At 44.1% G+C, this 27,988-nt stretch overlaps 1 protein-coding gene across 1 annotated transcript; it reads right to left on the reverse strand.

Annotated features, from left to right (window-relative positions):
- Positions 1–542: 542 nt before the first annotated feature.
- On the reverse strand, positions 543–27,708 carry polr3h (polymerase (RNA) III (DNA directed) polypeptide H). Its single transcript, XM_069907914.1, has 7 exons — positions 27,639–27,708; positions 25,135–25,269; positions 23,280–23,376; positions 20,289–20,375; positions 13,596–13,659; positions 2,500–2,704; positions 543–910 (listed from the first exon to the last, which is right to left on the reverse strand). The coding sequence occupies exons 2-7, from the start codon at positions 25,243–25,245 to the stop codon at positions 857–859; spliced, it is 618 nt and encodes a 205-aa protein (XP_069764015.1). The 5' UTR covers positions 25,246–25,269; positions 27,639–27,708; the 3' UTR covers positions 543–856.
- Positions 27,709–27,988: the final 280 nt, after the last annotated feature.

The raw sequence follows: 27,988 nt of genomic DNA on the forward strand, positions 1-27,988 counted from the left end.
AGGGCGGTGCGAAAGGTCCGGGAGGTCCTGAATTCCCGGGAATTTCACTGGAACAAAGTAGGGTCACTGCTCGCCTGCAGTGTCAAAACAGCTCGTGACTCTTTGGCTTCTCTTTCTCTCGTACTGTAAGGGGCGCCGGGCAACACTACTGGCGACTCTGCCTTAAGGCACTTTCTTTTCTTAAAAATTTAGACATAAAGCACAGTAACAGGCCCTTCTGGCCAATTAACCTACAACCCATTTTAAAGGGTGGGAGGAAACCAGACATGTGGAGAACGTGCAAACTTCTTACAGACAGCGCCGGATTTGAACCCCGGTCCTGATCACTGGCACTGTAACAGTGTTGCTCTATCTGCTGCATTACATTAATCGTGTAATATTACATTCTATACTATTACATGACAATAAAGCAATGGTGATCATGATCCGCAGGCAATGTTAGGCTAGACAGGCATTTTTAAAAGGGGGGCTGAGAGATGCTGGAACTGAGGTTGAATTTTTACTTGCTCACTTGCTCAACCACATCGTAACCAAACCAGAACTCAATCCATCAGACACCTTTAATTTGCCAAATTAAACGGGGAGTACAGGACTAGTATTCCGCACAGCGGGAAGATGTCAAGACTACCCACGCATTCCATTTGGGGCCCACTCGTCTTTCTCTGGTCGTGCACGTTTATTTGCTCATCGGACGCTGCCGTTGGATCTTGCACACCAGATGTTTCCTGCTTCAGTTCAATGTCCAGCATCTGTCCTTTTCTCAGGAAGGAGGATCCTCCCCAGTAGCTGGCCGGGAATCAGGCAGTTCCACTTCCTGGCTGGCCGTCTGTGCGACCATCTGGGAATCATTGGTCCACTAACCATTGGTCCACCAAGACAAAAGACCCAGGCCCGGCTCACTGATGGACCCCTGCGAAGAGGTGGAGATCGATTAAAGGCTGGGATCTCAGCAGCTAAACTAAAGCAGCGGGTAACACAGGCAGGTCTCCACATTCTGTGTACCTGATGATATGACACAAATAACAGGGCAAAACAGGAGAGAAGGCAGAGGGAGCTGGGGGGTGAAAAGATGGAAGAGGAGAGGTTGGGAGAAGAGGGTGGAGGTACATCACACCCTGTCCCCTGTAAGGATTCTATTCCTTTCTCTCAATTCCTCTATCTCCGTCACATCTGCACCCAGGATGAGGATTTCCATGCCAGATCATCAGAGATGATCTTCTTCAAACAATGTGGCTTTCCCCAGACCACCTCCTCACCCGCATATTCTTCATTGCCCGCACATTTGCCCTGGACTCCTCCGGCCCCACGCACGAGGACAGGATTTCTCCTATCCTCACCTACCATTCCACCAGCCTTCGCATCCAACATATTCTCTGCCATTTCCACCATCTACAACATGATTCCATCATCAGACACTTCTTCCCCTCTCCGCCTTCTGCACAGGCCACTCCCTCCGGGAGTCCCTTGTCCACTCCTCCCACCCCACCAATTGTCCCCTTCGCACCTACCCATGACCGTAATAGATGCTCAACTTGCGCCCACACCTCCTCCCTCCGCGCTATTCAGGGCCCCAAACATTCCTTCCAAGTGAAGCAACTTTTCACTTGTGAATCTGCCGGAGATGTCGACTGCATCTGGTTCTCCCGCTGTGGTCTCCTCTACATCGGAGGGACTGGGCACAGACTGGGGGAAAATCGCTTTGTTGAGCACCTCAGCTCTGTCCGCCACAATAGCATGGATCTCCCAGTGGCCACCCTTTTCAATTCTCCATCCCATTCCCTTGCTGACACGTCTGTCCATGGTCTTATGCATGGCCAGACTGAGACCACCCGCAAATTAGAGGAACACATCTTCCGACTAGGCACCTTCCAACCAGATGGCATTGATATTGACTTCTCTGGTTTCTGTTGGCCCAGCCCTCTTCCCCTCCACTCCACTAATCTTTTGCCTCCTTTCCTCTCTCTCCCTCCCCTTTTCCTCTTGTCTCCCTTCATAGAGCCAAAAACTACCTCTCCATCAATTCTCACCTTTCCGCTCTCCTGTTCTCTTATCATGTCTGTTGATCTCTTCTCCTCCCCACCCATTCTTCTCTTTTCACCAGGCTTTTAATTCAGGCTCCTACCTGCTTTTTACTCACACCTTGAGGAAGGGCTCAGGCCCGAAACGGTGGTTCTACACCTTTATCTCCTATGGACGCTGCAAGACCAGCCGAGTTCCTCCAGCATCTCTCTATTTTTACTACAATCACAGCGCCTGCAGACTTTCATGTTTCAGAACATTCACCTCTTAAGACATCAATAGAAACAGACAATCTTGTCCATATCTTTTAGATGATGGGATCTTGCCATACACAAGAGTTCCAATACTTCTATCACAGCAATTACACTTTGTAAGAGGACTCAATGGCCTGTCAGCAGATGTGAGGAGACTACAATACTCACTCTCCCACTAGAAGAACAGTTGGATCAAGAGAAAGAGGAGGGATGGTTTGGTCATTACCGTCAGTGTGTAGGGAGACTCCTTCCTCACTGCTTCTTCTGCTGTGGAGGTTGAATTGTCCGCTGTGCTGGGCCCGGTGGGGGAGGTGTCTACGAAGGTTTCATCCACCACCCGAAGCCGGATGTCCTCCCCGACGTCCATGTACAGGTCGTGGGTCCCTTCCTCAGTCTCGTACTCCCACACCCACACCTGCTCAGTCTCATCGCTACCAGTGCAGTCAGGGAAATACCAAGCAGTCGCAAGATAAGCAGGGTTTTAGTGGACAACCTGCCCCGGACTCCATGTTTGAAATTTCTACAGGTGGGCCGCGGAGAGCATCGTCTCATTCCATCACTGTCTGCAACGGAGGTGCCAATGCACAGGACAGAAAAAGACTACAGCGCTGTGAACTTGGCCAGCGCCATCACGGGTACCAGCCTTCACTCCATCGAGGACATCTACAAGGGGCGGTGTCTTAAGAAAGCAGCCTCTATTCTCAAGGACCCCCACCTCTCTTCACACTGCCACTATTGGGAAGGAGGGACAGGAGCCTGAAGACAAGCACCCAGCGGCACAAGGACAGCTTCTTCCCCTCCGCCATCAGATTTCTAAACGGATAATTAACCACAGACACCGACTGCCTCAGTTTTCTTCTCCACTAATTTGTTTATTTTTTAAAGAATATTTGCACTGTGGTACTGCCACAAAACAACACATTTTGTGACATTCATAACAGTAAATTTTGATTCTGACCCATTTCCAGTGAAAGTCCACCAACCTGGAAAATGGTGTGGCCATCTCGGGCCTAAGGTTAGCTGAAGCTTTTATATGTGAGTCTAGTCTAGGCTGTGCCGACAGAAATCGGAGCAATAACGGTTTCTAATTCCCAGTAAAAAGGGAGCAAACTCTGCACCAAGTTGGAGAGAATGCACATTTAGCAATCATGACTGGGGTTGCTGGCTGCGTGACCTGCCTGACTTTCAGGAGACATGGTTTCTGCACCTAATGACGTTCAAACCCACGCCCAACAGGCAATCTCTGGCAGTCACATGCCCGCTGAGCCCAGCCCCAGTCCTGTGCCCGTGACTTGTAGTGGAAGGGGGGGGGGGGTCATTCTCAAGACAGGATTTTTTAAAGTGTTGATTGCGGGGGCGCGAGGAAGGGGATCTCATGCATCCCTCAGCTCCATGAGCAGCCTCTTATGGTGCAGCACTGTGCCACTCATGGACAAACCCAAGCCCAGGCTCCACTGCCCACCTCACTGAGGGGTAATTGGGGGGTAATCCAGCTTCTGAGCCAGTGCAGCAGCAGAAGCCGTTCAGCCCAGTGGGTGAGTTCCTCCTTCTAACAGTCACCGTTCCATCCTCTATCTGCTTATCTACTTTTCCACTAAATATAACACCTATCCTCCTTGGAGGTAACAAAAGTCATTCAGTAGAAGTCCAAACACCCAGATGCCAGAAATTTGGACCCCCACCCCCACCCCAAGAATCAGTCTATTTGAAAACTCTCAAACTTTTCAAATTTAGTGGGCTTTTGTGTGCGTGCGTGAGCCACAGACGCACAGAGGCAACAAGCGACCACACTTGTGGACCTTTCTTTAAAGATGATCGTTTTGATAAATGAAGCGTGCTGTATTTGCTAATGAATAAACTATCGGAGGGAGTCACGTGATGGAGTAGTGGACGGACGGTGAACTCCAGCCCTCTCCAGAAAAGTCGGAAAAAACAAAGGAAAACACAAAGGCACAGAAATAAAAGTTACAGAAAAGTGAATATAAAGGTGCAAAGAAGATGGCGACCATAAACGAAAAGTCGAAACCAATGGTAAGAAGAGAGGAAGAGAAGACAACGGAAGATGAAGGAAAAGGCCTTACCTGCTCGAAGAGGCCCGCGGTGGAGAGAGAAACCCGCTCCCTCATGTCAGTAGATAATGGACTACAAAAATGGCTCGCTGAGCCGAGTAAAAGAGCGCAACCGCGCATGCGCGACTCCTCGCGCATGCGCGATGCGCATGAAAAAAAACACACCGACAGGAGGGGTGACCAGCTGGGGAGTCGATCTCCACAGCCGGCAACGACAGCTGCAGAACACCTGCAGCAAGAAGAGACCACAGAAGACAATAGAAACAAGAAAGAAGAGGAGGAAAGGGCACCAAAGAAACAACAGATGGTCAACCCAGAGGAAGAAGAAGAGGAAGAGTACAGTGAAATAGAAGAAGAAAAGAAAGGCAAGATAAAGGATATACTTTCTCTTATTAAAGGATACATGGAGTCATTTAAAGTATGGCAAACACAGGAATTTACGGATTTAAGAAAAAGAATAAACAACACAGAAGAGAAAATGAATAAAATAGATATGACCTTATCAGAAATGGGAAAAAGAATGGACAAGGTGCAGGAACGAGAAGCAGCAGTAGAAATGGAGGTGGAGGACTTAAAAAAGAAATTAGAGGAATCTAATAAAAAAGTTAAAGAGACACAAGAACTGTTAGCTCAGAAAATAGATATAATGGAAAATTATAACAGAAGAAATAACATAAAGATAGTCGGCCTTAAGGAAGATGAAGAAGGCAAGAATATGAGAGAGTTTATAAAAGACTGGATCTCTAGGATCCTAGGATGTCCAGAACTACAGCAAGAAATGGAAATAGAAAGGGCACAGAGCATTGGCCTCTAAACCACAACCACAACAAAAACCAAGATCTATTTTAGTAAAATTCCTAAGATATACTACAAGAGAAAAGGTACTGGAGAAGACAATGGAAAAAGTAAGAGAGGGCAACAAGCCACTGGAGTACAAAGGACAAAAAATCTTCATTTATCCAGATATAAGTTTTGAACTCCTAAAGAAGAGAAAGGAGTTCAATACAGCAAAGGCGATTTTATGGAAGAAAGGGTATAAATTTATACTAAAGCATCCAGCTGTATTGAAAATATTTATTCCAGGACAACAAAACAGACTATTCTCGGATCCAGAAGAAGCACGAAAATTTGCAGAACAATTACAAAATAGACTAAGGGATGAAGACGGGTAATGAGAGTAAAAATGACCACGATTTATATGTATGTGGGTAAAGAGGTATAAGAGTGAATAGATAAAATGTGCATACGTGAAGGTATCTGTACTTAGAGGAAAATATAGATAGTATAGACAAGAATTAATAAGGGAAGGAAATGGAATAGAGGGAATAAGGAGGGAACTAAAAGAGTGACCTTTGTTACATATGAAAAATGAAATCTTTTCTGGGGGGGGGCTGGGTGGGGGGGAGTTGCGGTCACTAAAAATCAGCTGACGCTTGCGAGTGAATTCGCAAACCCAAATGGAGAGGGGAGATGTTGTTGTCCGACAAGGAATAAAGGACAACACAGGAGGGGAAGGGGAGATTGGGGCTAAAGAAGTTTTAAATAGGAGAATAAGGAAAATGTTTGATGTTTTAGGAATGTTGTCTTATAAAGGGTTTAAAATAAGAAAACAGAAATGGAAAAGGAGGAAAGGTAATGATGGAAAAACGGAAAGGGAAGATAAACAAAGTATAAAATGGCTACGTTGAACTATATGACTTTGAATATTAATGGAATACATAACCAAATTAAAAGGAAGAAACTGCTAAATTTACTGAAAAAAGAAAAAATTGATATAGCATTTGTGCAAGAAACACACTTAACTGAATTGGAGCACAAGAAATTAAAGAGAGATTGGGTAGGACATGTAACAGCAGCATCGTATAATTCAAAAGCAAGAGGAGTGGCTATATTAATTAGTAAAAATGTGCCATTTAAAATAGAAGAGGAAATAATAGATCCAGCAGGGAGATATGTAATGATAAAATGTCAGATATATTCGGAGTTTTGGAATCTACTCAATGTATATTCACCTAACGAAGAAGATCAAAAGTTTATGCAAGATATCTTTTTGAAGGTAGCAAATACGCAAGGGAACATATTAATAGGAGGGGATTTCAACCTGAATTTGGATTTAAATATGGATAAAACTGGGAAAAAAATTAACAGAAAGAACAAAGTAACCAAATTTATAATTAAATCAATGGAAGAAATGCAACTTTTGGATATATGGAGGAAACAACACCCAAAAGAAAAGGAATATTCATATTACTCGGCCAGACATAAAACATACTCAAAAATAGACCTATTTTTGTTATCAGCTAGTATGCAAGATAGAGTAAGAAAAACTGAATATAAAGCTAGAATACTATCGGACCATTCACCCTTAATATTGACAGTAAAGCTAGAGGACATCCCTCCAAGAATGTATAGATGGAGATTAAACCCCATGTTACTTAAAAGGCAGGATTTTAGAGAATTTATTGAAAAACAAATAAAAATGTATTTTGAAATAAATACGGAATCAGTGGAAGATAAGTTTATGCTATGGGATGCAATGAAAGCATTCATTAGAGGGCAAATAATAAGTTATGTAACCAAGATGAAGAAGGACTATAATCAGGAAACAGAGCAGTTGGAAAGGGAAATAGCAAATATAGAAAAAGAATTAGCAAGGAACGAAAACACAACTAAAAGAAGAGAATTGGCAGATAAAAAAATAAAATATGAAACACTACAAACATATAAAGTGGAGAAGAATATAATGAAGACAAAACAGAAATATTATGAACTAGGTGAAAAAACGCACAAAATCCTAGCATGGCAGCTTAAGACAGAACAAGCTAAGAAAATGGTATTGGCATCAAGGAAAAAAGACAAACAAATTACATATAATCCAAAAGAAATTAAGGAAAACTTTAGAGAATTCTATGAACAATTATACCGAACTGAAAACGAAGGGAAAGAAGGGAAAATAGATGAATTTCTGACTAAAATTGAACTACCAAAACTACAAATAGAGGAACAAAATAAATTAACAGAACCATTTGGAATAGTAGAAATACAAGAGATAATAAAAAAATTACCAAATAATAAGTCACCAGGAGAGGATGGACTCCCAATAGAATTCTACAAAACATTTAAAGACTTATTAATTCCGCCCCTCCTGGATGTAATCAACCAGATTGATGAAACACAAAGCTTACCAGATTCATGTAAAACAGCAATAATTACAGTAATACTAAAACAAGGGAAAGATCCACTCTCACCAGCGTCATATAGACCAATATCTTTACTAAACACAGATTATAAGATAATAGCTAAACTATTAGCAAACAGATTAGCAGAACAGGTACCGAAAATGGTAAATTTAGACCAAACTGGATTTATCAAAAAAAGACGCACAACAGACAATATTTGTAAATTTATTAACTTAATTCATGCAGTAGAAGGAAATAAAGCACCTGCAGTAGCAGTTGCTTTAGACGCAGAGAAGGCCTTTGACAGAGTAGAATGGAATTATTTGTTCAAAGTATTGCAAAAATTCAGTTTACCGGAGAAGTATATTAATTGGATTAAAGCATTATATAAGGGACCGTTAGCGAAAGTGACAGTAAATGGACATGTATCAAAGCAATTTAACTTAAGCAGGTCAACGCGGCAGGGATGCCCACTATCACCTTTATTGTTTGCATTAGCTATAGAACCACTAGCAGAATTGATAAGAACAGACAATAATATAAAAGGAATAAAAATAAAAGACAAGGAATATAAAATCAGTCTATTTGCGGATGATGTTATAGTGTACTTAACAGAACCAGAACTATCAATAAAAGAATTATATAAGAAATTGAAGGAATATGGAGAAGTGTCGGGTTACAAGATAAACGTAAATAAAAGTGAAGCAATGCCTATGAATAATGCAGACTTCTCAAAATTTAAGAAGGAATCTCCATTTAGATGGCAAATGCAGGCAATAAGATACCTAGGTGTACAAATAAACAAAAATCTCGGCCAACTATATAAACTCAATTATTATCCACTAATGAAAAAATTACAGGACGATTTAGAGCATTGGAAAGATTTACCACTAACACTAATAGGAAGGATAAACTGTATTAAAATGAACATTTTTCCAAGGATATTATACTTATTTCAGGCATTGCCAATACAACTGACAGAAAAATTCTTCAAAGAGTTAAAGAAAATAATAAGGAAATTTTTATGGAGAGGGGGGAAACCGAGGATAGCACTAGATAAATTAACAGAATGGTATAAACAAGGAGGCTTACAATTGCCAAACTTTAAAAATTATTATAGAGCCGCACAATTAAGATACCTATCAGATTTTTATCAAACAAGGGAAAAACCAGACTGGACGAGATTAGAATTAGATAAAATAGGGGAAAAGAAACCTGAACACATATTATATAAATGGGATGAAAAATTGGTACAACATAGAACTTCTCCAGTATTACATCATCTCCTCAATATTTGGAAGAAGATTCATGTAGAAAGAAATAAAACAAACTATCAATTACCAAAACTAATATTGACGCAAAATAAGTTACTCCCTTTTACAATAGATAACCTTTCCTTTAGAGAATGGGGAAAAAAAGGGATTAAAAGAATAGAAAATTGTTTTTCAGGAAGTAGATTCTTATCCTTTGAACAAATGAGAGATAAGTACAATATAACTGGAGATACAGCGCTGGCATATTACCAATTGAGATCCTACTTGAAGGATAAATTAGGAAGCAGTTTGAGTTTGCCACAGGGAAGTAACCTTGAATATGTGATTACAGATACAATGTTAATCAAAAGATTTATAACAAATATGTATATTAAACTGCAAGAAAAGGAAAATGAGGAAACAAATGGTAAAACCAAACAAAAATGGGAACAAGATTTAAATATAAAGATAAAAAAGGAAACATGGGAGAAATTATGTTCTGGAACGATGAGAAATACAATAAATACGAGGCTACGTATGATACAATATAACTGGTTACACAGACTATACATTACACCGCAAAAGTTAAATAAATGGGACCCAACAGTATCTGATAGATGTTTTCGATGTAAAAAAGAAATGGGAACAACAATTCATGCAATCTGGACATGTGAGAAAGTAGAAAAATTTTGGGAAGATCTCAATCAGATATTAAATAAAATAACAGAAAATATACCAAAGAATCCAGAGATCTTTCTCCTAAGTAACATAAAAAACAAAGAATTTGGAATTGATTTGGAGGATGCACAAAAAAAGATTTGTTAAGATAGCTCTAGCTGTAGCAAAAAAATGTATTATGTCAACCTGGAAATTGGAAGATAATCTGAAAATACAACAATGGTATATAGAAATGAATAAATGTATTCCATTAGAAAAAATTACATATGGTTTAAGAAATAATATCGAAATATTTGAACAAATATGGGAGCCTTACATTAAATACAATAGCGAAAACCTACCGGGGACAATCATTACCTAAGTTGATGGAAGGAGAAGGAAAGAAAAGAATGGACTCAGTAGAATTTCTGGTGTATTTTTGTTGAATGACAACATTGTCTGACTGGTTTAATGTAACCTAGATTGTATACCTTAATTGGATGGGAGGGGAGGGTGGGGGGGGGTGGGTTGGGAGGAGGGAGGGGGGGGGAGAAAATGTCACTGTATATGTGTGAAAAGGAAAAAGTGTGTATCATGGCTAATGTGATTTATGGTGTGAAAAATAAAAAATTTAAAAAAAAGAATAAACTATCAACATTTACCTGTTTCTCTCTTTATTCCTCCTTAAATTTGAGTTTTAAAATTGCTGCCCAAGAATCCAGACCAGCCCAATCCCCGCGCAGACAGATTTTCCGACTTCTACTGTACTTTTTATATTTCTTCTGGCTTCATAGATAACATAGGAAGTAGGAACAGGAGTAGGCCAAAAATGGCCCATCGAGCCTGCTCCGCCATTCCTTAAGATCATGGCTGATCTAATTTATAACCTAGCTCCACCTACCTGCATTCTCCCCATATCCCCTAATTCCTCTATCATGTAAAAATTGATCTAACCGAATTTTAAATATGTTTAATGAGGCAGCCTTAGCCACTTCCCTGGTTAGAGAATTCCAAACATTCACTACTCTCTGGGAAAAACTATTTTTCCTCATCTCTGTCCTAAATCTACTCCCCCGAATCTTGAGACTGTGTCGTCTCGTTTTAGTTTCCCCGGCCAGCTCAAAAAACCTTCCTACATCTATCCTATCCATACCCTTCATAATCCTATATGCTTCTATAAGATCTCCTCTCATTCTTCTGAACTTGAGCAAATACAATCCTAGACGATTTAATCTCTCATCATAAGTCAACCCCTTCATCCCAGGGATCAACCTAGTGAACCTCCTCTGGACCGTCTCCAAAGCCAGTATATCCTTTCTCAAATATGGAGACCAGAACTGGACACAGTACTCCAGGTGCGGTCTCACCAGTACCTTGTACAGTTGCAACATTACCTCCCTACTCCTGAATTCAATTCCTCTAGCGATGAAGGCCAACATTCCATTTGCTTTCTTAATAACCTGCTGCACCTGCAACCTAACTTTTTGCGATTCATGCACAAGCCCTCCCAAGTCCCTCTGCACAACAGCATGCTGTAGTTTTTCACCCTTTAAATAATATTCGGCTCTTTTATTTTTCTTGCCAAAGTGGATAACCTCACACTTACTAACATTGTACCCCATCTGCCAGACCTTTGCCCACTCATCCAGCTTAACTCTATCCCTCTGCAGACTCTCCACATCCTCATTACAATTTGCTCTTCCACTCAATTTGGTGTCATCCGCAAACTTGGCTACACCACATTTTGTCCCCTCCTCCAAGTCATCAATGTAAATGATGAACAGTTGTGGGCCTAACACCGACCCCTGCTTACCACTCTCTGCCAACCTGAAAAACTCCCATTTATCCCGACTCTCTGCCTCCTGTCACACAACCAATTTTCAATCCAGGCCAATATATTTCCCCGGACTCCACTTTCCTGTAACTTACTGAGAAGTCTCTTGTGCGGCACCTTATCAAACGCTTTCTGGAAATCCAAATATACAACATCAACCTGTTCCCCTCTATCCACCGCACCCATTATATCCTCAAAGAATCCTAACAAGTTTGTCAAACCAGATCTTCCCTTTCTAAAACCATGCTGTGTCTGCCTGATTGAACCCTTACGTTCCAAAAGTTTCACTATTTCATCTTTAATGACGGCTTCAAGCATTTTTCCAACTCAGACGTCAAGCTAATTGGCCGATAATTTCCAGTCTTCTGCCTACATCCCTTCTTAAAAAGTGGCGTGACATTTGCTGTCTTCCAGTCTGCCGGGACCTGCCCAGAATCCAAGGAATTTTGGTCTATGACCACCAATGCATCAACTATAACTTCTGCCATTTCCTTCAGAACCTTTGGATGCATATCATCAGGACCAGGTGATTTGTCTGGCTTTAGTCCCATTAGTTTCTCCATCACTACTTCCTTTGTAACAACTATTTTACAAGGCCCTCCCCAACATTCGCATCCTTAACTCCGCACTTGGGCATGCTGGACGTGTCTTCCACCGTGAAGACTGACAAAATATTTGTTCAATGCCTCGGCCACTTCCCAATTTTTTGCTACCAGTTTTCCTTTCTCATCTTCCAAGGGTCCTATGTTAACTCTGACCACCCTCTTCTGTTTTATATATTTATAAAATTTTTTGCTTTCTGTTTTTATATTTTGTGCCAATTTACTTTCATAATCCTTTTTCCCATTTCTTATTACCCTCTTTGTAACCCCTTGTTGTCTCTTAAAGTTATCCCAATCTTCCAGTTTCCCACTGCTCTTTGCAGCTTTGTACACCTGCGCCTTCAATTTTATACTCTCCTTTATTTCCTTTGTTAACCACGGTTGATTTTTCCCTCCCTTGCTGCCCTTTTTCCTGACCGGAAAATATTTTTGTTGAGCATTACAAAATATTTCTTTGAAAATCTTCCACTGTTCCTCAACTGTTTCATCAATTAGCCTGTGCTTCCAGTCCACTCTACCCAATTCCTCCCTCATCCGATGGTAGTCACCCCTGTTGAAGCATAATATATTAGTTTTAGATCTAACTATTTCCCCTTCCATCTGAATGAGAAATTCAATCATACTATGATCGCTATTTCCCAGATGGTCTCTGGCTATTACATCATTTACTCTACCTATCTCATTGCACAACACTAGATCCAGGAGAGCATTTTCTCTTGTGGGTTCTTTAACATGCTGCTCAAGAAAGCTATCGCGGATGCATTCTATGAAGTCCTCTTCCAGACTCCCACGACCAACTTGATTTTCCCAATCTATGTGGAAGTTAAAGTCCCCCATGACGACTGCCGTATCATTATTACATGCCTCACTTATCTCTCTATTTATTTCCTGTGCCACTAAACTATTGTTATTTGGTGAGCGATAGATAACACCAATAATTTTTTCCCTTTGTTATTCTTTATCTCTACCCAAATGGACTCAACATTATGCTCTTTAGATCTTATATCATTCCTCACTACTGCCTGGAGCTCATCTTTGATTAAGAGTGCAACTCCACCTCCCTTACCATCCTGTCTATCTCTTTGCACCACCTGATACCCTTGAAAGTTTAATTCCCATTTCGGGTCACCTTGTAGCCATGTTTCCGTGATGGCGACCAAATCATAGGCATGGGTACCGATTTGCGCCTCAAGTTCACTAACCTTATTTCTAATACTGTGGGCATTCAGATAAAGTGCCTTTATGCTCTTTGTCCTTTTAATATCTAGTGACTTCTGTAACCTTTTCTTTTGATTTTTCTGCCCACTATTTTTCTTTGTAATTTTCTTAACACTGTCATTGACCCGAAAACTCACTGCACCATCTGATTTTTTACTTTCTCCTCCCAACATTACTTTTCTCATTTTACTTTTCCTGGCCATTTCTTTGTCTTCCCTACCCTTTTCCCTATCACTCAGGTTCCCATACCCCTGCCAAATTAGTTTAAACCTTGCCCCACTGCTGTACCAAACATACTTACCAAAATGTTGACACCTTTTGGATTTTGGATCCAAAAGGAACCTGCCAAATTCCCCATTCGATTTATTCATTTAAGTATATTTTCAGCAGTTTTTTTTTTAAATCCCCAGTCTTTAAACTTTTCCATCCAGACTCCAGGAGGAATAGAAAATGCAGGCCTGTTCATTACCAGGCCTTTGCACTCCATTCTCATCAATCTCTCAAGGATACAACTTGGCCGGCTGCTGCAGTGATTCAGGGGGGATCAGGATGTCATCGAAATATCCCAGCGTCACTGGAAGGAGGAAAGAGGGGAGTTGTGTTAGTGGATCACGTCCCAACATATATCCCAGAGGATCTGGATTCACAGCCGACCCAAAATGCTTTCACGAACTGTAGTCTCCTCTAGGTTGGTTGGAGAGACTGGGAGATCACTTCATTGACCTCTGTCCGCCACAATAGCGTGAATCTCCCAGTGGTGCCCCCCCCCCCACCATTTCAATTCCCCATCCCATTCCCTTGCTGACATATCCATCTGGGGGGTCTCAAGCACAGCCGGACTGAGACTACCCACAAATTGGGGGAACAGCGCCTCATCTCCTGACCAGGCTCCCTCCAGCTGGATGGCATTAATATCGATTTCTCTGGTTTCTTAAAATCCCCCACACATCTTTCACAGTGTCTCCTTCCCCTCCGGCTCTCTCTCTCTCTCGCTTCCTTTACCCACTGTCTCCTTTCAGGAAGCCAAAATTAATTTCCAACTCTTTTGTCCAATTTACACCTTGTGTCGGTTGGTCTGCCCTCCTTCCCTTCCCATTCTTCCCTTTTCTCCCTACCCTTTGAATTCGGACACCTATCTTTTTTTGCTCATACCCTGAGGAAGGGCTCAGGCCCAAACATCAGTAATGGATCTTTATCTCCTTTGGATGTGTCGATACCAGCTGCAGCATCTGTGTTTTTACCCAGAGTATCAGTGAAAGGAACAGGATCGTTTTATTGGCATCACAAAATTATCTTTGTGAGGTATCAAATGTTGCTGTTTTCTGGGAACTATGAACTTGCACACCAAAGACCGTCTCTGATCAATGCCACTAAGGTACCTGCCACATACGGCCACGGTTAGCATTACACTATTACAGCGCCAGTGAGCAGAGTTCGAATCCGGTGTATTTTGGTGGGCATGAACTCGTGAGCTGGAAAGGCCTGCCTTTACTATGCTGTACTCCTAAATTTAATGTTAACTTTAAAATGTGCTGCTCCACTGTCTGTTGACCAGTGCCTGTCTCAGTTCCCCATTAGTGCTCCTTTGTGTGGATACTCACATTCCCCACCCATCCCACAGCAACCTCTGAGGTCAGGCATGATATTACACATTTCAATTTATTTATTTGTCACAAAATGCTGAGTACAGTGAGAAAGCTTATTCTGTAAACAGACCAACAGGTTCTCTCTTATTTAAATTTAAAATGTATACATACAGCACAGTAACGGCCCTTCCAGCCCACAAGTCCATGCCGCCCAATTAACCTACACTCCCCCCCGGTATGTTTTGGAGGGTGGGAGGAAACTGGAGCCCCCGGAGAAAACCCACACAGACACGGGGAGAATGTACAAACTCATTACAGAGAGTGCGGGATTTGAACCCAGTCCTGATCACTGGCGCTATAACAGCATTGCGCCAACAAGGCTGCCGTGTAAAGAACACAATTCACAGGGTAGAGGATTACGATGCAAAGGAAGATCAATGAGCACCAAGCAAGGGCAGCTCGAGAGTTATGGGGTTCATTCAGGAGCTCGATGGCTGCGGCGAAGAAACTGCCTTTCAGCCTGTTGTTGTGCATTTCATTCTCTGGAACCTTCTCCCCATTGGGAGGAGGGATAAGAGTGTCCGAGGTGCGATGGGTCCTTCAGTGTGTTGGCTACCTCTCCTTAGCAGTGGGAGATATCTGTGGAGTCCATGGGTTTTTGATATGCTCTGAGCTGCATTCAAGCAAGAGAGGAATGACACGAGAGTGGCCTTTGCTGCAGTTCTCCCTCAGGGAAATCACCGACGTCTGTCGAAAACCTCTATAGGTGTATCATGGAGAACATTCCGACGGTTGCATCACTGCCTGGAACAGAGCTGCCAATGCTCAGGTCAAGAAATAAACTCCAGAGGGTTGTTAACTTGGCCTGTGACATCATGGGCACCAGTCTTTACGGACATCTACAAGAGGTGGTGAAAGCAGCCTCTATCTTCAAGAACCCCCACCACCCTGGCCATACCATCTTCACTCTGCTAACATCAGGAAGGAGGTCCAGGAGCCTGAAGACGAGCACCCAGCGGCACAAGGACAGCTTCTTCCCCTCCGCCATCAGATTCCTGAATGAACAATGACCCACAGACACGGCCTCACTTTCTCACACTATTTTTATTTATTTTGTAATGGGGTTTATATAAATGTTTGCACCATGATTCTGCAGTAAAAGAATGGATTTCGTGACGTGTTCATGATAATAAATTCTGTTTAAATTAAAAATATCGCTGCTGGTAAACTAAACATTCTCCACAATTTCCATTCAGTCTCTATTTCAAGATGTTCTCCCTCTCAAAGAAAATGCTAAATATTATTACCATATGTAAATACTGACAGAGCCAGGTTGTTTTCCCAATCCGGAGTAAGAAATATACCCCAGTGTTTTTATATTAAATCACATTTTGCAATGCAAGAAATGAAAGACCATTCAGACCAACTGCTCTGTGACAGAGTTTAGCTCAGAAAAGTGTTCTCCCACCCTCTGGTACATACATTCATCGAGCTACCTCAGTTATGAGCTCTGGCCAGTCCACGAGTTTGCCAATCTTTGGAGAATTATCTTTTTCCTGAATTCTCTATTCGATGTGTCCATCTTAATTTTGCAACTCCCTCAAATAGAAATGTTATCCACATGGCCGAACCCTACACTATCCAACCATTCCATGAAGGCATAAGCCTCAGTCAGCGACACACTGGCAGACTATCTGATCATCACCACACGCTTCTCACTCCACAGGAGGCCACTCAGCCCATGAAGTCCATACTGGCTGACAGAGCAGCCCCATTCCTTCCCTTATTTCCCTGTAACCCATTCTTTTTGACATTTTCTTTTCAAAAATAGACTTCATTCACAATAAATTATTTACCAACAGAAACCCACCCTTACTAACATCTCCACACGTTTCTGTCACTGGCCCTTTTTACATTTGGCTCCATTGACACCGTTACCACCACTGTGGCACCTTGTCACCTCTCCACCCTTCGGTACACACCCACACACGGGGTCACATTTAGTGGCCAATTCACCTACCAAACAGCAGACCTTCGCGATCACAAGATCACCCACCAAGCATCCAGAGAAAATCCACCCAATTCAAGCGAGAACCTGCAATTCTGTGCAAACAACACTGAAGGGTCACAGGAGCCGAGAGACAGCAGCACTCAGTTGTGGGAGCGGCATGTACATAAATTAGCTGTCACTGTGATTCGAAAACGCAGAGCACTGCAGTTGAAAGACTGGATCGGCCTAACATCACCAAAGGACAATGGACACAAACTCAACAGCAACTGACAAGGCAGAATTGGACAGAGGAAAATAATGTACGGGGCTTAGGGAAAAAATAGCAGCGTGGGGATAATTGTGTGGACACTACCTCACTGTCTCTTCTTTTGCACTATTTATTTTGAAGTGTAATTTATAGCAAAATCGCTCTGTGGTTGCTACTGCAAAACAACAAATTTTGTGACACGTTCATAACTGTAAATTCTGATTCTGGTTTCTAAATGGTGCAGATCTAGAAACGGACTTGACAAGTGTGTACAAAGTCGGAGGAGGTAGTTGTGCAAAACCCTAATTGGACTCTACCTGAACCACTGTTGATCGTTTGGATTACAGACTGATCGGGCCTCTGGTGCAGAAACAACCCAAGTGCTTTAAGACCTTCTGGATGGGGGATGGAGGTACAAAGGTTGATAGTTTCATGTGCTACGCCTCAAAGGAGCTGCAACAAAGATTCAGCAGAATGATTCCAAGACTCCATAGTTAATCTGAAAGAAGGGGCACTGGGCCTCAAATCAGAGTTGACTGTGGACAGGAAGTATTTCTACATGAAATGCTTGAAGGAAATTTGGAAACCATCCACAATCGGAAATCGAAGCTTGATCAATTGCTTCTTTTAAATCTGAGGGATTTTTTTTTTTAATTAACAAGTTATTAAGGAACATTGGGGAAACTGGGTAAATGGATCAAATATCAACAATGGTTCAGGAGTAAAAGACCAGGTTGAAGATAGAAACCCTTCCTTTGTAGGAGTTTCTGCGCTACAATTTGAAAGCCTGACTTTCTACTCAATTACAAATAAAGACTTGGGATACAAAGACCAAGGGCCAGAGTGATAGCCACTCCGGGAAAGGAGCCCGCTGACATTCACAATCTATCGGTTCACCAAGCCATGACGAACCAGAGAGCTACACTGTGACCTGGGCCACAGTAAAATCCCTGGTATCCAGCACTCATGGGGATTGGTAGATGCCAGGCAAGTGAATTTTCTGGTTGTTTGTGATTGGCGAACTAATGGCACGACGCGCTAATTTTAAGTTCCATATTTTTTAACCTATTTATTTTTGCATTTTTTTTTTGCTGGTTGCTTGAATTCTGGATAATGGGGTTTCACTGTACATTAGTACAGAACAGGAGGAGCACGATGACCACATCCAACATCATTCAAGTCACTTTTATTTATGGTTCATACCATGTTCTCACGGTAAAGACGAGATAGCTTTTCTCCTGGACCACAGAGCATATTTACATAATACAAGTTAGAATAGAAGTTAAACAAATTAAAATATCAAGTCTTACACTGTAACCGACCACAGTTCACTATCCCCATATGTTCTGGGAGTTCAGAAGTCTGATGGCTTGGTGGGGGGGGAGGGTGGGGGGTGAGAAACCTGTTGTCCAATCTGGACTTAACGACCTGACCTACCAGATGGCAGAAGAGTGAACAGTTTACATGAGGGGTTTATTGCCTTTTGCCTCCATCAAGTGTTGTCAATGTCCCTCATGGTAGGAAGAGTGCCCCCAATGATCTTTTCTGCAGATTTCACTATCCTCTGCAGGGTCTTGAGTCTGAGGTGGTACAGCTTCCAAATCAGGTGGTGATTGTAGAGCTCATCGAAAGAATCAAAGACGTTGATCCAAACCAAGGCTTTCATTAGCAAAAGACAGGAGCTCTTCACAGGTGGCCAGCCAGTCCGGAATGATCCGACCTGGCTAGGGACACAACCCTTTAAGGCCCAAACAGTAGGCGTGGCTTAGTTCTCAGCCAATCGCTGTAAGCAGTCTAGATACTGTAACTATATACACTATGTACATTGGTGATAGATCAGTACTATCACAGTAATGTAGTTGGACAGTTTGCTCTTGATACATCTTCTGTAGAATATAGTGAGGATGGAGGGTGGGAGATGAACTTTCCTCAGCCTTCGCAGGAAATCGAGGTGCTGCTGGACTCTCTTGGCTATGGAGCTGGTGTTAAGGGTCCAGGCAAGATTCTCCGCCGTGCACTCCAAGGAACTTGATACTCTTGACCACCTCAATGGTGGAGCCGTCAATGGTCAGCGGAGCGTGGTCCCCCCAGGCCCTCTTGAAGTCAACAACCATCTTTTTTGTTTTTTTAATGTTCAGACACAAGTTGGTGGCTGTGCACCAGTCCATTAGCAACTGCACCTCATCTCTGTACAATGACTTGTCATTCTTACTGATCAGGCCCAAAACAGTCGTGTCATCAACGAACTTGATGATGTGGTTTGAGCTGTGTTTAGCTGTACAGTCGTGGGTCAGCAGAGTGAACAGCAGTGGACTCACCACACCACCACACAGCCTGGGGGCCCCCCTGTGCTCAGTGTAATGGTCAAGGAGATGTTGTTACCAATCTGGACTGTCTGAGATCTCCCTGACAGGAGGTCAAGAATTCCAATTGCAGAGGGAAGTGTTTAGATCAAGCAGGTTCAACTTATCAGGAACTGTGGTATGACTGTGGGTTAGATGGAGGGCAGTGGCGATGGCATCATCCGTAGAGAGGTTGGGTCTGTGTGCGAACTTCAAGGGGTCTAGCTTACATTAAACAATTTCCACTGCTTGCACGTGATCCATATCTCTTCATTTCCTGGCTATTCATGTGTCCACCTGGATTCCACTTAAATGCTATTATATCTGCTTCCTCCACTATCCCTGGCAGCCCGTTCCAGACACCTACCACTCACTGTGTAAAAAACAAAACACGTCCCACACACCTCCCATAAACTTTCTTCCCTCAATTTAAATGCACATTCTCTCATACGAGACATTTTTATGCTGGGGATAAAAATTCTGACTGCCTACCCTATAAATGCCTCCCATAATTTTAGAAAACTTCCCTCAATCTCTAATGCTTCGTTTGTCCAATCTCTCTTGCAGCCTTTAAATTTAAATGTAGATACGGTAACAGGTTCTTTCGGCCCACGAACCCATGCTGCCCAATTTACACCCAATTAACCTACAATCCCTGGTACGTTTTGAAGGGTGGGATGAAATCGAAGGCCTTGGGAAAAATCCACGCAGACAAGAGGAGAACGTGCAAACTCCTTAGAGACAGCGTGGGATTCAAACCCAGATCTTGATCGCTGACGCTACAAGATTGCTCCAACTGCTACACTAACCGTAATTCACTGGCGTCCTGGTAAATCTCTACTGTACCCTTTCCAAAGCCTCCACATCCTTCGTATAACAAGGCGACCAGAACTGCACACAATTGCCAGTGGGCTAACCAGTTTTATTCAACTGCCGAGGATGGGCAGAGAAGGAGATAGTGGTATGGCCGGGGGAAGATAAACCAAAGAGAAATTTGTGGGTTAAAAGGTTTCTCACCGCACACTCCATCCTGACAGCAGCCCTTGATTTTTCCAGTAATAATTTCATCCAGAAAGGGTCGAAAAACCACATATCGGAAATGTACTGTGTGAAGATAAAAGGGAGAGGGAAAAACAGAATTTATCACAAAATTTGTTAGTTTTGCAGCAGTGCAAACATTTATATAAACCACCTAACAAAATAATTTAAAAATAGTGCAAGAAAAAGAAACAAGTGAGGCAGGGTCTGTGGTTCATTGTTCATTCAGGAATCTAATGGCGGAGGGGAAGAAGCTGTACTTGTGCCGCTGAGTGCTCGTCTTCAGGCTCCTGTTCCTTTTCCCCGATGGTAGCAGAGCGAAGAGGGCATGGGCTGGGTGGTGGGGATCTTGAGGATAAAGGCTGCTTTTTTAAGACACCGCCTTATTTAGACGTCCTCAATGGAGTGAAGTCTGGAGCCTGTGATATCACAGGCCGAGTTAACAAGCCTCTGGTTTTTTTCTTGACCTGAGAGTTGGCACCTCCATACCAGAGAGTGATATAACCAGCCAGAATGCTCTCCACGGTACACCTGAAGATGTTTTCGTGAGTCTTTGGTGACCTACCGAATCTCCTCAAACTCCTTACGAAAAATAGCCATTGGCAAGCCTTCTTCGTGATTGCATCGACATGGAGGCTCCAGGACAGATCCTCGGAGAGGTTGACACCCAGGAATTTGAAATTCTTGACCCTCTCCACTACTGAGCCCTCGATGAGGACTGAGTCGTGTTTCCCTTGAAGCAAAACCAAGATGATTGTGAGCTAACATTGAGTGCAAGGTTGTTGTGGTAACACCACTCAGTGAGCCGATCCTATTCGTTTCCTCATTGCCGTCTGTGATTCTACTGACAACCGTGGTGTCATCGGCAAACTTGTAGATGGCATTGGAATTGGGCCTGGCCAGTCAAGGGTGTAGAGTGAGTAAGAGTAGTGGGCCAACCACGCATCCTTGAGATGCGTTGATCATCAGTGAGGATGAGACATTGTTTCCAATTCATTCTGACTGTGCAAATAATGGTGGTGAAGGTCGAGCTGTACCAAGATTTATAGAAAGACAAGCACCACCATCTTTGTTCACCAGAGTATTCTAAACTTTTGAACAACAGTCAGTTGACAAAGAAGACCAGCAGATCCCAAAAACAACCAAGTTCACAGATTAGAAGCAGGATTAGGCTCTTTGGCCCATCACGTCTGTTCTGCCATTCGAATCATAGCCGATATTGGGTTTTTTTCAACCTCAACCCAATTTTCCTGCCTTCTCCACATAACCTTCGACTCCCTTACTACTCAAGAATCAGTCAACTTTTGCTTTAAATATACTCATGAACGTCAGGTCATCGGGTTTTGATGGAGTTGGCTGAAGACTGGGACACTGGCTATTTTGACATTCAGTGTAATTATGCAAATCTGCTCCAACCTCTTCTGCAGCCCTCACCTCCCAAATTTCCTCTTTAAGAACCTATAATGATCTAGTCTTTACAACCTTCCAGGAATTGCAGAGGTTCACCAACAATGCAAGAAAAAATTCTTATGCACCCCGATGTAAAGTGGCAGAATGCCTGGCTGAAGACTGGGACACTGGCTATTTTGACATTCAGTGTAATTATGCAAATCTGCTCCAACCTCTTCTGCAGCCCTCACCTCCCAAATTTCCTCTTTAAGTACCTATAATGATCTAGTCTTCACAACCTTCCAGGAATTGCAGAGGTTCACCAACAATGCAAGAAAAAATTCTTATGCACCCCGATGTAAAGTGGCAGAATGCCTGGATTTTAGCCCAGAATGAGAAGTGTGTAAGGGAGAATTATGGAGCTCTCTGACCACAGAGAAAATGGTTTTTCCTAAATTTCCATGCAGGGCACCATAAATTCTTCCCTGCTGTGGCCCAGTAGCCCAGATGAAGGTTAGTTTGACCAAGAAGCGGTGATCGTGTTAGGGATGGAAATGAGGGAGTTTCCATGCTGCAAGGATGTCAGGATGCATTGACTTTACCGAGTCACTTGCCAATCCCATGGGAAACACTCACGTTTCTCCTGACCTATCGAGCAAAGACTTTGCATGGAAATAACAACACTGGACAACTAAGATTTTGCTTCCTGAACACTTTTTGGTGTGTTTTATGGATATTAGGTTGTGATCACAAAAATCGCCTTAAAATTTTCCTACCACGTAATGATTTTTAGATACAACCCATTTTTGAGATTTCCTGTCACATTTTAAGTCTACTTCAAGCGTAGAAAACCATGAAGTGCCACATGTCATTGAAAAATCACTTTCTTCATTTGCACTTGGACGTCTTCCCTGCTGATCTTGGTGCCGTCAGTGACCAACACGGTGAAAGATGTCACCAGGACTTTGCGACCATGGAAAAGCGGTATCAGGGCAACTGATCAATGCCGGCCAACTATTGTTGGACACTGACATGAGAGGCATCAGATGCTGAGTACAAATGAAAATCAGCAGCCAAACATTTTTAGGTCAGTCGAACAAAAGCAATTAAACATGCTGAATTCAATCCAAGTTAATGTAAAGTTTCTCCACCTTCCTACGTGATACAGTAAATCTGAAATTATCTTTGTGTTCAACATGAAGTCGTCTATCATAATCCCCAATTTTTTTTTCCATGAAGCAAACCTCTTGGAAAAAAATTGTGCAGTGTGATCAACTGAAAGCAAAGCAGGGGGCAAAGAATACTATTTTATCCTCCCCAGTCTCTCTTTAACTGAACAAATTCACTTACTTCGGTGAATAGAGCGGATGGAAACCAGTTCACCGAGACAATTTAAAGAAGGGGAATTTTGCTCCCCCCCCGCCCCCCACCCCAAATACCGTCTGATCACTTTACATGAACTCCCAAGGCAGAAGCCTCAGGCTCCAACTAACAGCATCGGGATTTATTCAGAGGGAAAAAGGGGAAACTAAATTGGTACAACTCGATCTTTAGGGTGCAGCTCAGGGCATTGTCTCTGACCTTTGGTGTGTGAGGCGCCATCGCCTGGAAAAATGTAGGAATCTTCCAGTTTGGTGATGTCGTACAGACAGATGCACAGGCCAACATTATACACCACCTGAGGAGAGGAAAATCAGTGGCAATGATTATCTGAAGGTCTTAGTTTTCGATTAAAGTCACCAACACTTTGCAACCTCCAGGTCTGTCTTCCCATCTGGTTAGTCCAGACCCGTGGACGGCATGGTTAGCACGGCGCTATTGCAGCGTCCCAGGTTCGAATCCCGCACTGTCTGTAAGGAGTTTGTACGCTCTCCTCGTGTCTGTGTGGGTTTCCTCCGGGGAGTCCAGTTTCCTCCCACCCTTCAAAATATTCCAGGGAGGTAGGTTAACTGGGGTAATTGGGCAGAAGGACCTGTTACTGGCTGTATGTCTACATTTTTTTTTTAATTATAGAATCGTCGTCTCATTGCCCAAAAGCGGAGTCCCTCCAGTTCTCTCTGTTCACTCAAGATGCCAGTATCTCCCGCTCTGATGTTCCTTCCAGAAACATGGTACTTCCTTTCCAAGGACTTGCAAATACAATCATCTGAACTTTTGATGGAAGGACATGAATGAAGCAGCTGATTAGGAGGAACTCCTCCGATGATATCCTAGGGGTGGAAATAATTGACCACAGACATATCCTTTCTGCAAAGTATGGCTCCAGCCGCAGTTTCACCACAGCGCCTTGATGTTAAGGGCTGTAACTCTCTGCCCACCCCTACAACCCAGCTCTCAGATCAGATATTGTTTACTGTCGTGTAATATTATTGCCTTGAGTCTGCCACAAGGCAGATGAAGATTCGCCATCAGCAGAAATTTCCCAGCACTCCTTACAGTCTGAGAAAGTGAAGCAAAAGACAGTCTCTCCACCCCCCCCACCACCAGTCACTGTGTCCGTGAATTTTCCTCCAGCACTCCTGCAACCACACAGATTTCATTCCAAACCATTGGCAACCAGAGCCCCAGATCCAAACCTCCGACAGGATGAGGAAGCCCCTCTTGCCCTCCACATCCTCTCAAATCTTGGACCTGATACCTGGCTCTCATGAGCCAGTCTCCAACAGTCCACAGCCTGGTGCGAGTCCCTCGCCCGCAATTCGCCAACAGCTCGCCGCTTGTGTGTGTCGTTTAGCAGCAAACCCCTCGCTGGTCCGACACCGTGGTCACCGTCCTTGGGGTTCTCTCCTTCTCTCCTCTGATTCTCAACCGGGGGGGGGGCCGGTTACTGGTTCCCCTGCGCAGTAGGTCTGGGAGCTAGGACTCCAGTGGGGAGTACTCCCCTCTCTCAGCAGGTTCCACGCCAACGACAACAGAGAGGGCAGTTCTGAAACTCCTTGAGACAAGGATGCAGCTCAGGCAGCATCACCAGCTGTTTGTGGTCTCTGTTTGATCCAAGGTTGCATTGGGGTAAACACTGTTCTGTTAGTGACCCCCATTACTTCTACTGCTTTAATTAACCCTGTGACTTTCTGTCAGGCAGACCGAGCTCTTCCCTGAACTGCAAATCTTTTCTCTATCACAAATCTTTGTCACAGTGACACAAGACCCAGGGGGCCGTCTACTTAATGTAGCTAAGATAAAGGGACGTAACCAACATTTTGGGCCTGAGCCCTTCATCAGGTAATGAGCTACATGTAGGCAGGCGCATGAATAAAATTCTCACTTGAAGAGACCTGCATTAGAGCAGTCAACTGTTCTTTATCCCAAAACTCTGGTGTTTTGCCCTCATTCCGAACACCAACCTCTCAGACCCTTTTGAAATTGCCAGCTCTGACCAGACTAGCGATGCAATGCAGGTTACTCAATGCTGCCTCACCGACAGTTGTCCACTTACCTTGTTGGCCAGTTTTTTGTTCAACTCTTCCGCGATGGCATCATTTAATTTCCTCTCAAAGAACCAAGGCGGAATCCTCACGGTGTCCACCATCTCCACCAGAACAAACATGACGAAGGAGACGGATCAAACAGACTGGAAAAAAGAAGAGATGGGTCGTATTAAACAGATTCAGATTTACATGACATCATATACAACCCTGAGATTCTTTTTTCCTGTGGGCAAGACAGAATCAACCAATAACCAGTCATGAAAAAAGCTGCGCTTCATATACATGTAAGGAAATAAAGAAATGTAAATAAACTGTGCAATATAGAGGAAAAACCCCTCAGAACTGCTGGAGGAACTCAGCCAGTCTCACAGCATACATAGGAAGAAAAGTCTATGACTAATGTTTCAGGCCTGAGCCCTCCCTCAAGGTACAAGTTTCCCTACACACCAACAGCACCATGAACTTTACCTCTCTTTTGAAACCCCTCCAATTACCAGAGGTTGCCTCTCCCAATCGATCTTTACAAAATCCTGCCTATTGCTACCAACATTTTCCCTGACTCACCGAAGGGCTATAATCCAGAAACCAGTCCTATCTTTTCCCAGAACTATTTTAAATCTAAGACAACTGATGCTCACTGTGCTCTCCTCCTGACACCTCAACAACTTGCCTGGCCTCGTCTCAAGGAGTTCCAGAGCCGCCCTCTCTGTTGTCAGACTGTCTTTTGAGAACATTCTCATGGACACATTTAATAAAATCTTTTCACCATGAGAACCCTAGTCAATAGTGGGCAAGTTGAAATGGCTTTTCACAAATCTGTTATCCTTACAGCTACCTATGATCTTGCCACACAATTTCTCCTCTAATTCCCACTGATGATGGTGGGGGGGGGGTAAGGGGGCTTTAGTACAATGCCATCAAAGTAATCATCCCATTCTTATTGGAGTGAAACTGCAAAATCTGCAGATGCTGGAGGAACTCGGCTGGTCCTGCACCATCTACGGGAGGCAAAATCCAATTCTCCTGTTGTGGTCTCCTCTACATCAGTGCAGACCAGGACTTTGCTTCTCTGAGCACCTCAGCTCTGTCCGCCACAATAGTATGGATCTCCTGGTGGCTGCCCATTTCAATTCCTCGCCCCAGTCCCTTCCTGGCATGTCTCATGCACGGCCAGATGGAGACCACCCGCAAATTGGAGGAACCACAGCTCATTCCAAATCACCTTCCAGCCAGATGGCATCAACATCAGCTTTTCCAGTTTTCGTTAAACCACCACCAACCCCCACCCCATCTCTCTCTCTCTCTCTCTCTCTCTCTCCCTTCCCCCTCCTTTCCTCGCCTATGCTCCCATTAATGTCCAATTATGGCCTGTGCTCCTCCCCCTGCCCTTTCCTCCCTTCTCCCCCAGGTGCCTGTCTGCTTTTTTTTCCTCCACCTTAAAGAAGGGCTCAGGCCCGAACATTGGTTCTTCATCTTTACCTCCTGTGGACGCTGCAAGACCAGCTGAGTCTCTCCAGCATCTCTGGCTATTCTTATTGATAAATTTCACCAATATCGCATCTGATGAATATTCTCTTGAAACTGTTGGTCCCAAATCAAAAATACAACATCCCCACCTCTGCACCAGGAACATTCAGCTGCTCGTCCTGCCTCTCTCTCTCAGCCATGCTTTCATTATGGCAGTGCTAGCACAGTACCACGTACTGAACCATGCCCCAAATTCATCCCCTTTGCTTCTCGTATTTCTCTACAAAACATGAATCACTCTGGGCTGCACACAGCCCCTGATCCAAGGCAGAGAGTAGTGAGAATCATTAACCCTGGACAGCACTGCATCTGGAATGGAGAAGCAGTGAGTCAATCAACCAAGGTTGAGGTTCAGGTCCAACCTTTTATTTCAGGCCCCAGAGTACAGGCCCAGACCCCAGGGTACCGGCCCAGACCCCAGGGTACAGGCCCAGACCCCAGGGTACAGGCCCAGACCCCGGGAACAGGCCCAGACCCCAGGGTACAGGCCCAGACCCCAGGGTACAGGCCCAGACCCCAGGGTACAAGCCCAGACCCCGGGAACAGGCCCAGACCCCAGGGTACAGGCCCAGACCCCAGGGTACAGGCCCAGACCCCAGGGTACAGGCCCAGACCCCGGGAACAGGCCCAGACCCCAGGGTACAGGCCCAGACCCCAGGGTACAGGCCCAGACCCCAGGGTACAAGCCCAGACCCCGGGAACAGGCCCAGACCCCAGGGTACAGGCCCAGACCCCAGGGTACAGGCCCAGACCCCAGGGTACAGGCCCAGACCCCGGGAACAGGCCCAGACCCCAGGGTACAGGCCCAGACCCCAGGGTACAAGCCCAGACCCCGGGAACAGGCCCAGACCCCAGGGTACAGGCCCAGACCCCAGGGTACAGGCCCAGACCCCAGGGTACAGGCCCAGACCCCGGGAACAGGCCCAGCGTTCCTAACCCTAACCCTGAGCCCTGAAGCCCCAGCCCCGCCACTTTGCCCACCAACCTCTTTCCCTTCCACCGCTCCTCCCGCGGCCGGGATCCACTTTACGGCAGACGGGCAGCGAACGCAATCCACGTTACAGCAGGCGGTCGCCCCGCCCCTCTCCGGCGGATGACCGGGCCAGTTTACGACACTTCACCACGCCTGGCTGCAGGCGGCTGGAAAGGGCTGGGATTCCAGAAACTGTTTGGGTGGAAATGCAGAGGGTGCTGGTGTTGGAGAATGGGTTGCACCTTAGGGTGGACCTTATTCCAAGATGCAATCCAAGGTTAGCCCAGCATTGAGTTAGTTACCTGACAGACAAGGGTCAAAACTCCAATTTCTAGAGTACTTTAACCCAATGAACAGGCCCA

Source organism: Narcine bancroftii, chromosome 13 (genome assembly GCF_036971445.1).
Source record: "Narcine bancroftii isolate sNarBan1 chromosome 13, sNarBan1.hap1, whole genome shotgun sequence".
Classification (NCBI taxonomy): Eukaryota; Metazoa; Chordata; class Chondrichthyes; order Torpediniformes; family Narcinidae; genus Narcine; species Narcine bancroftii.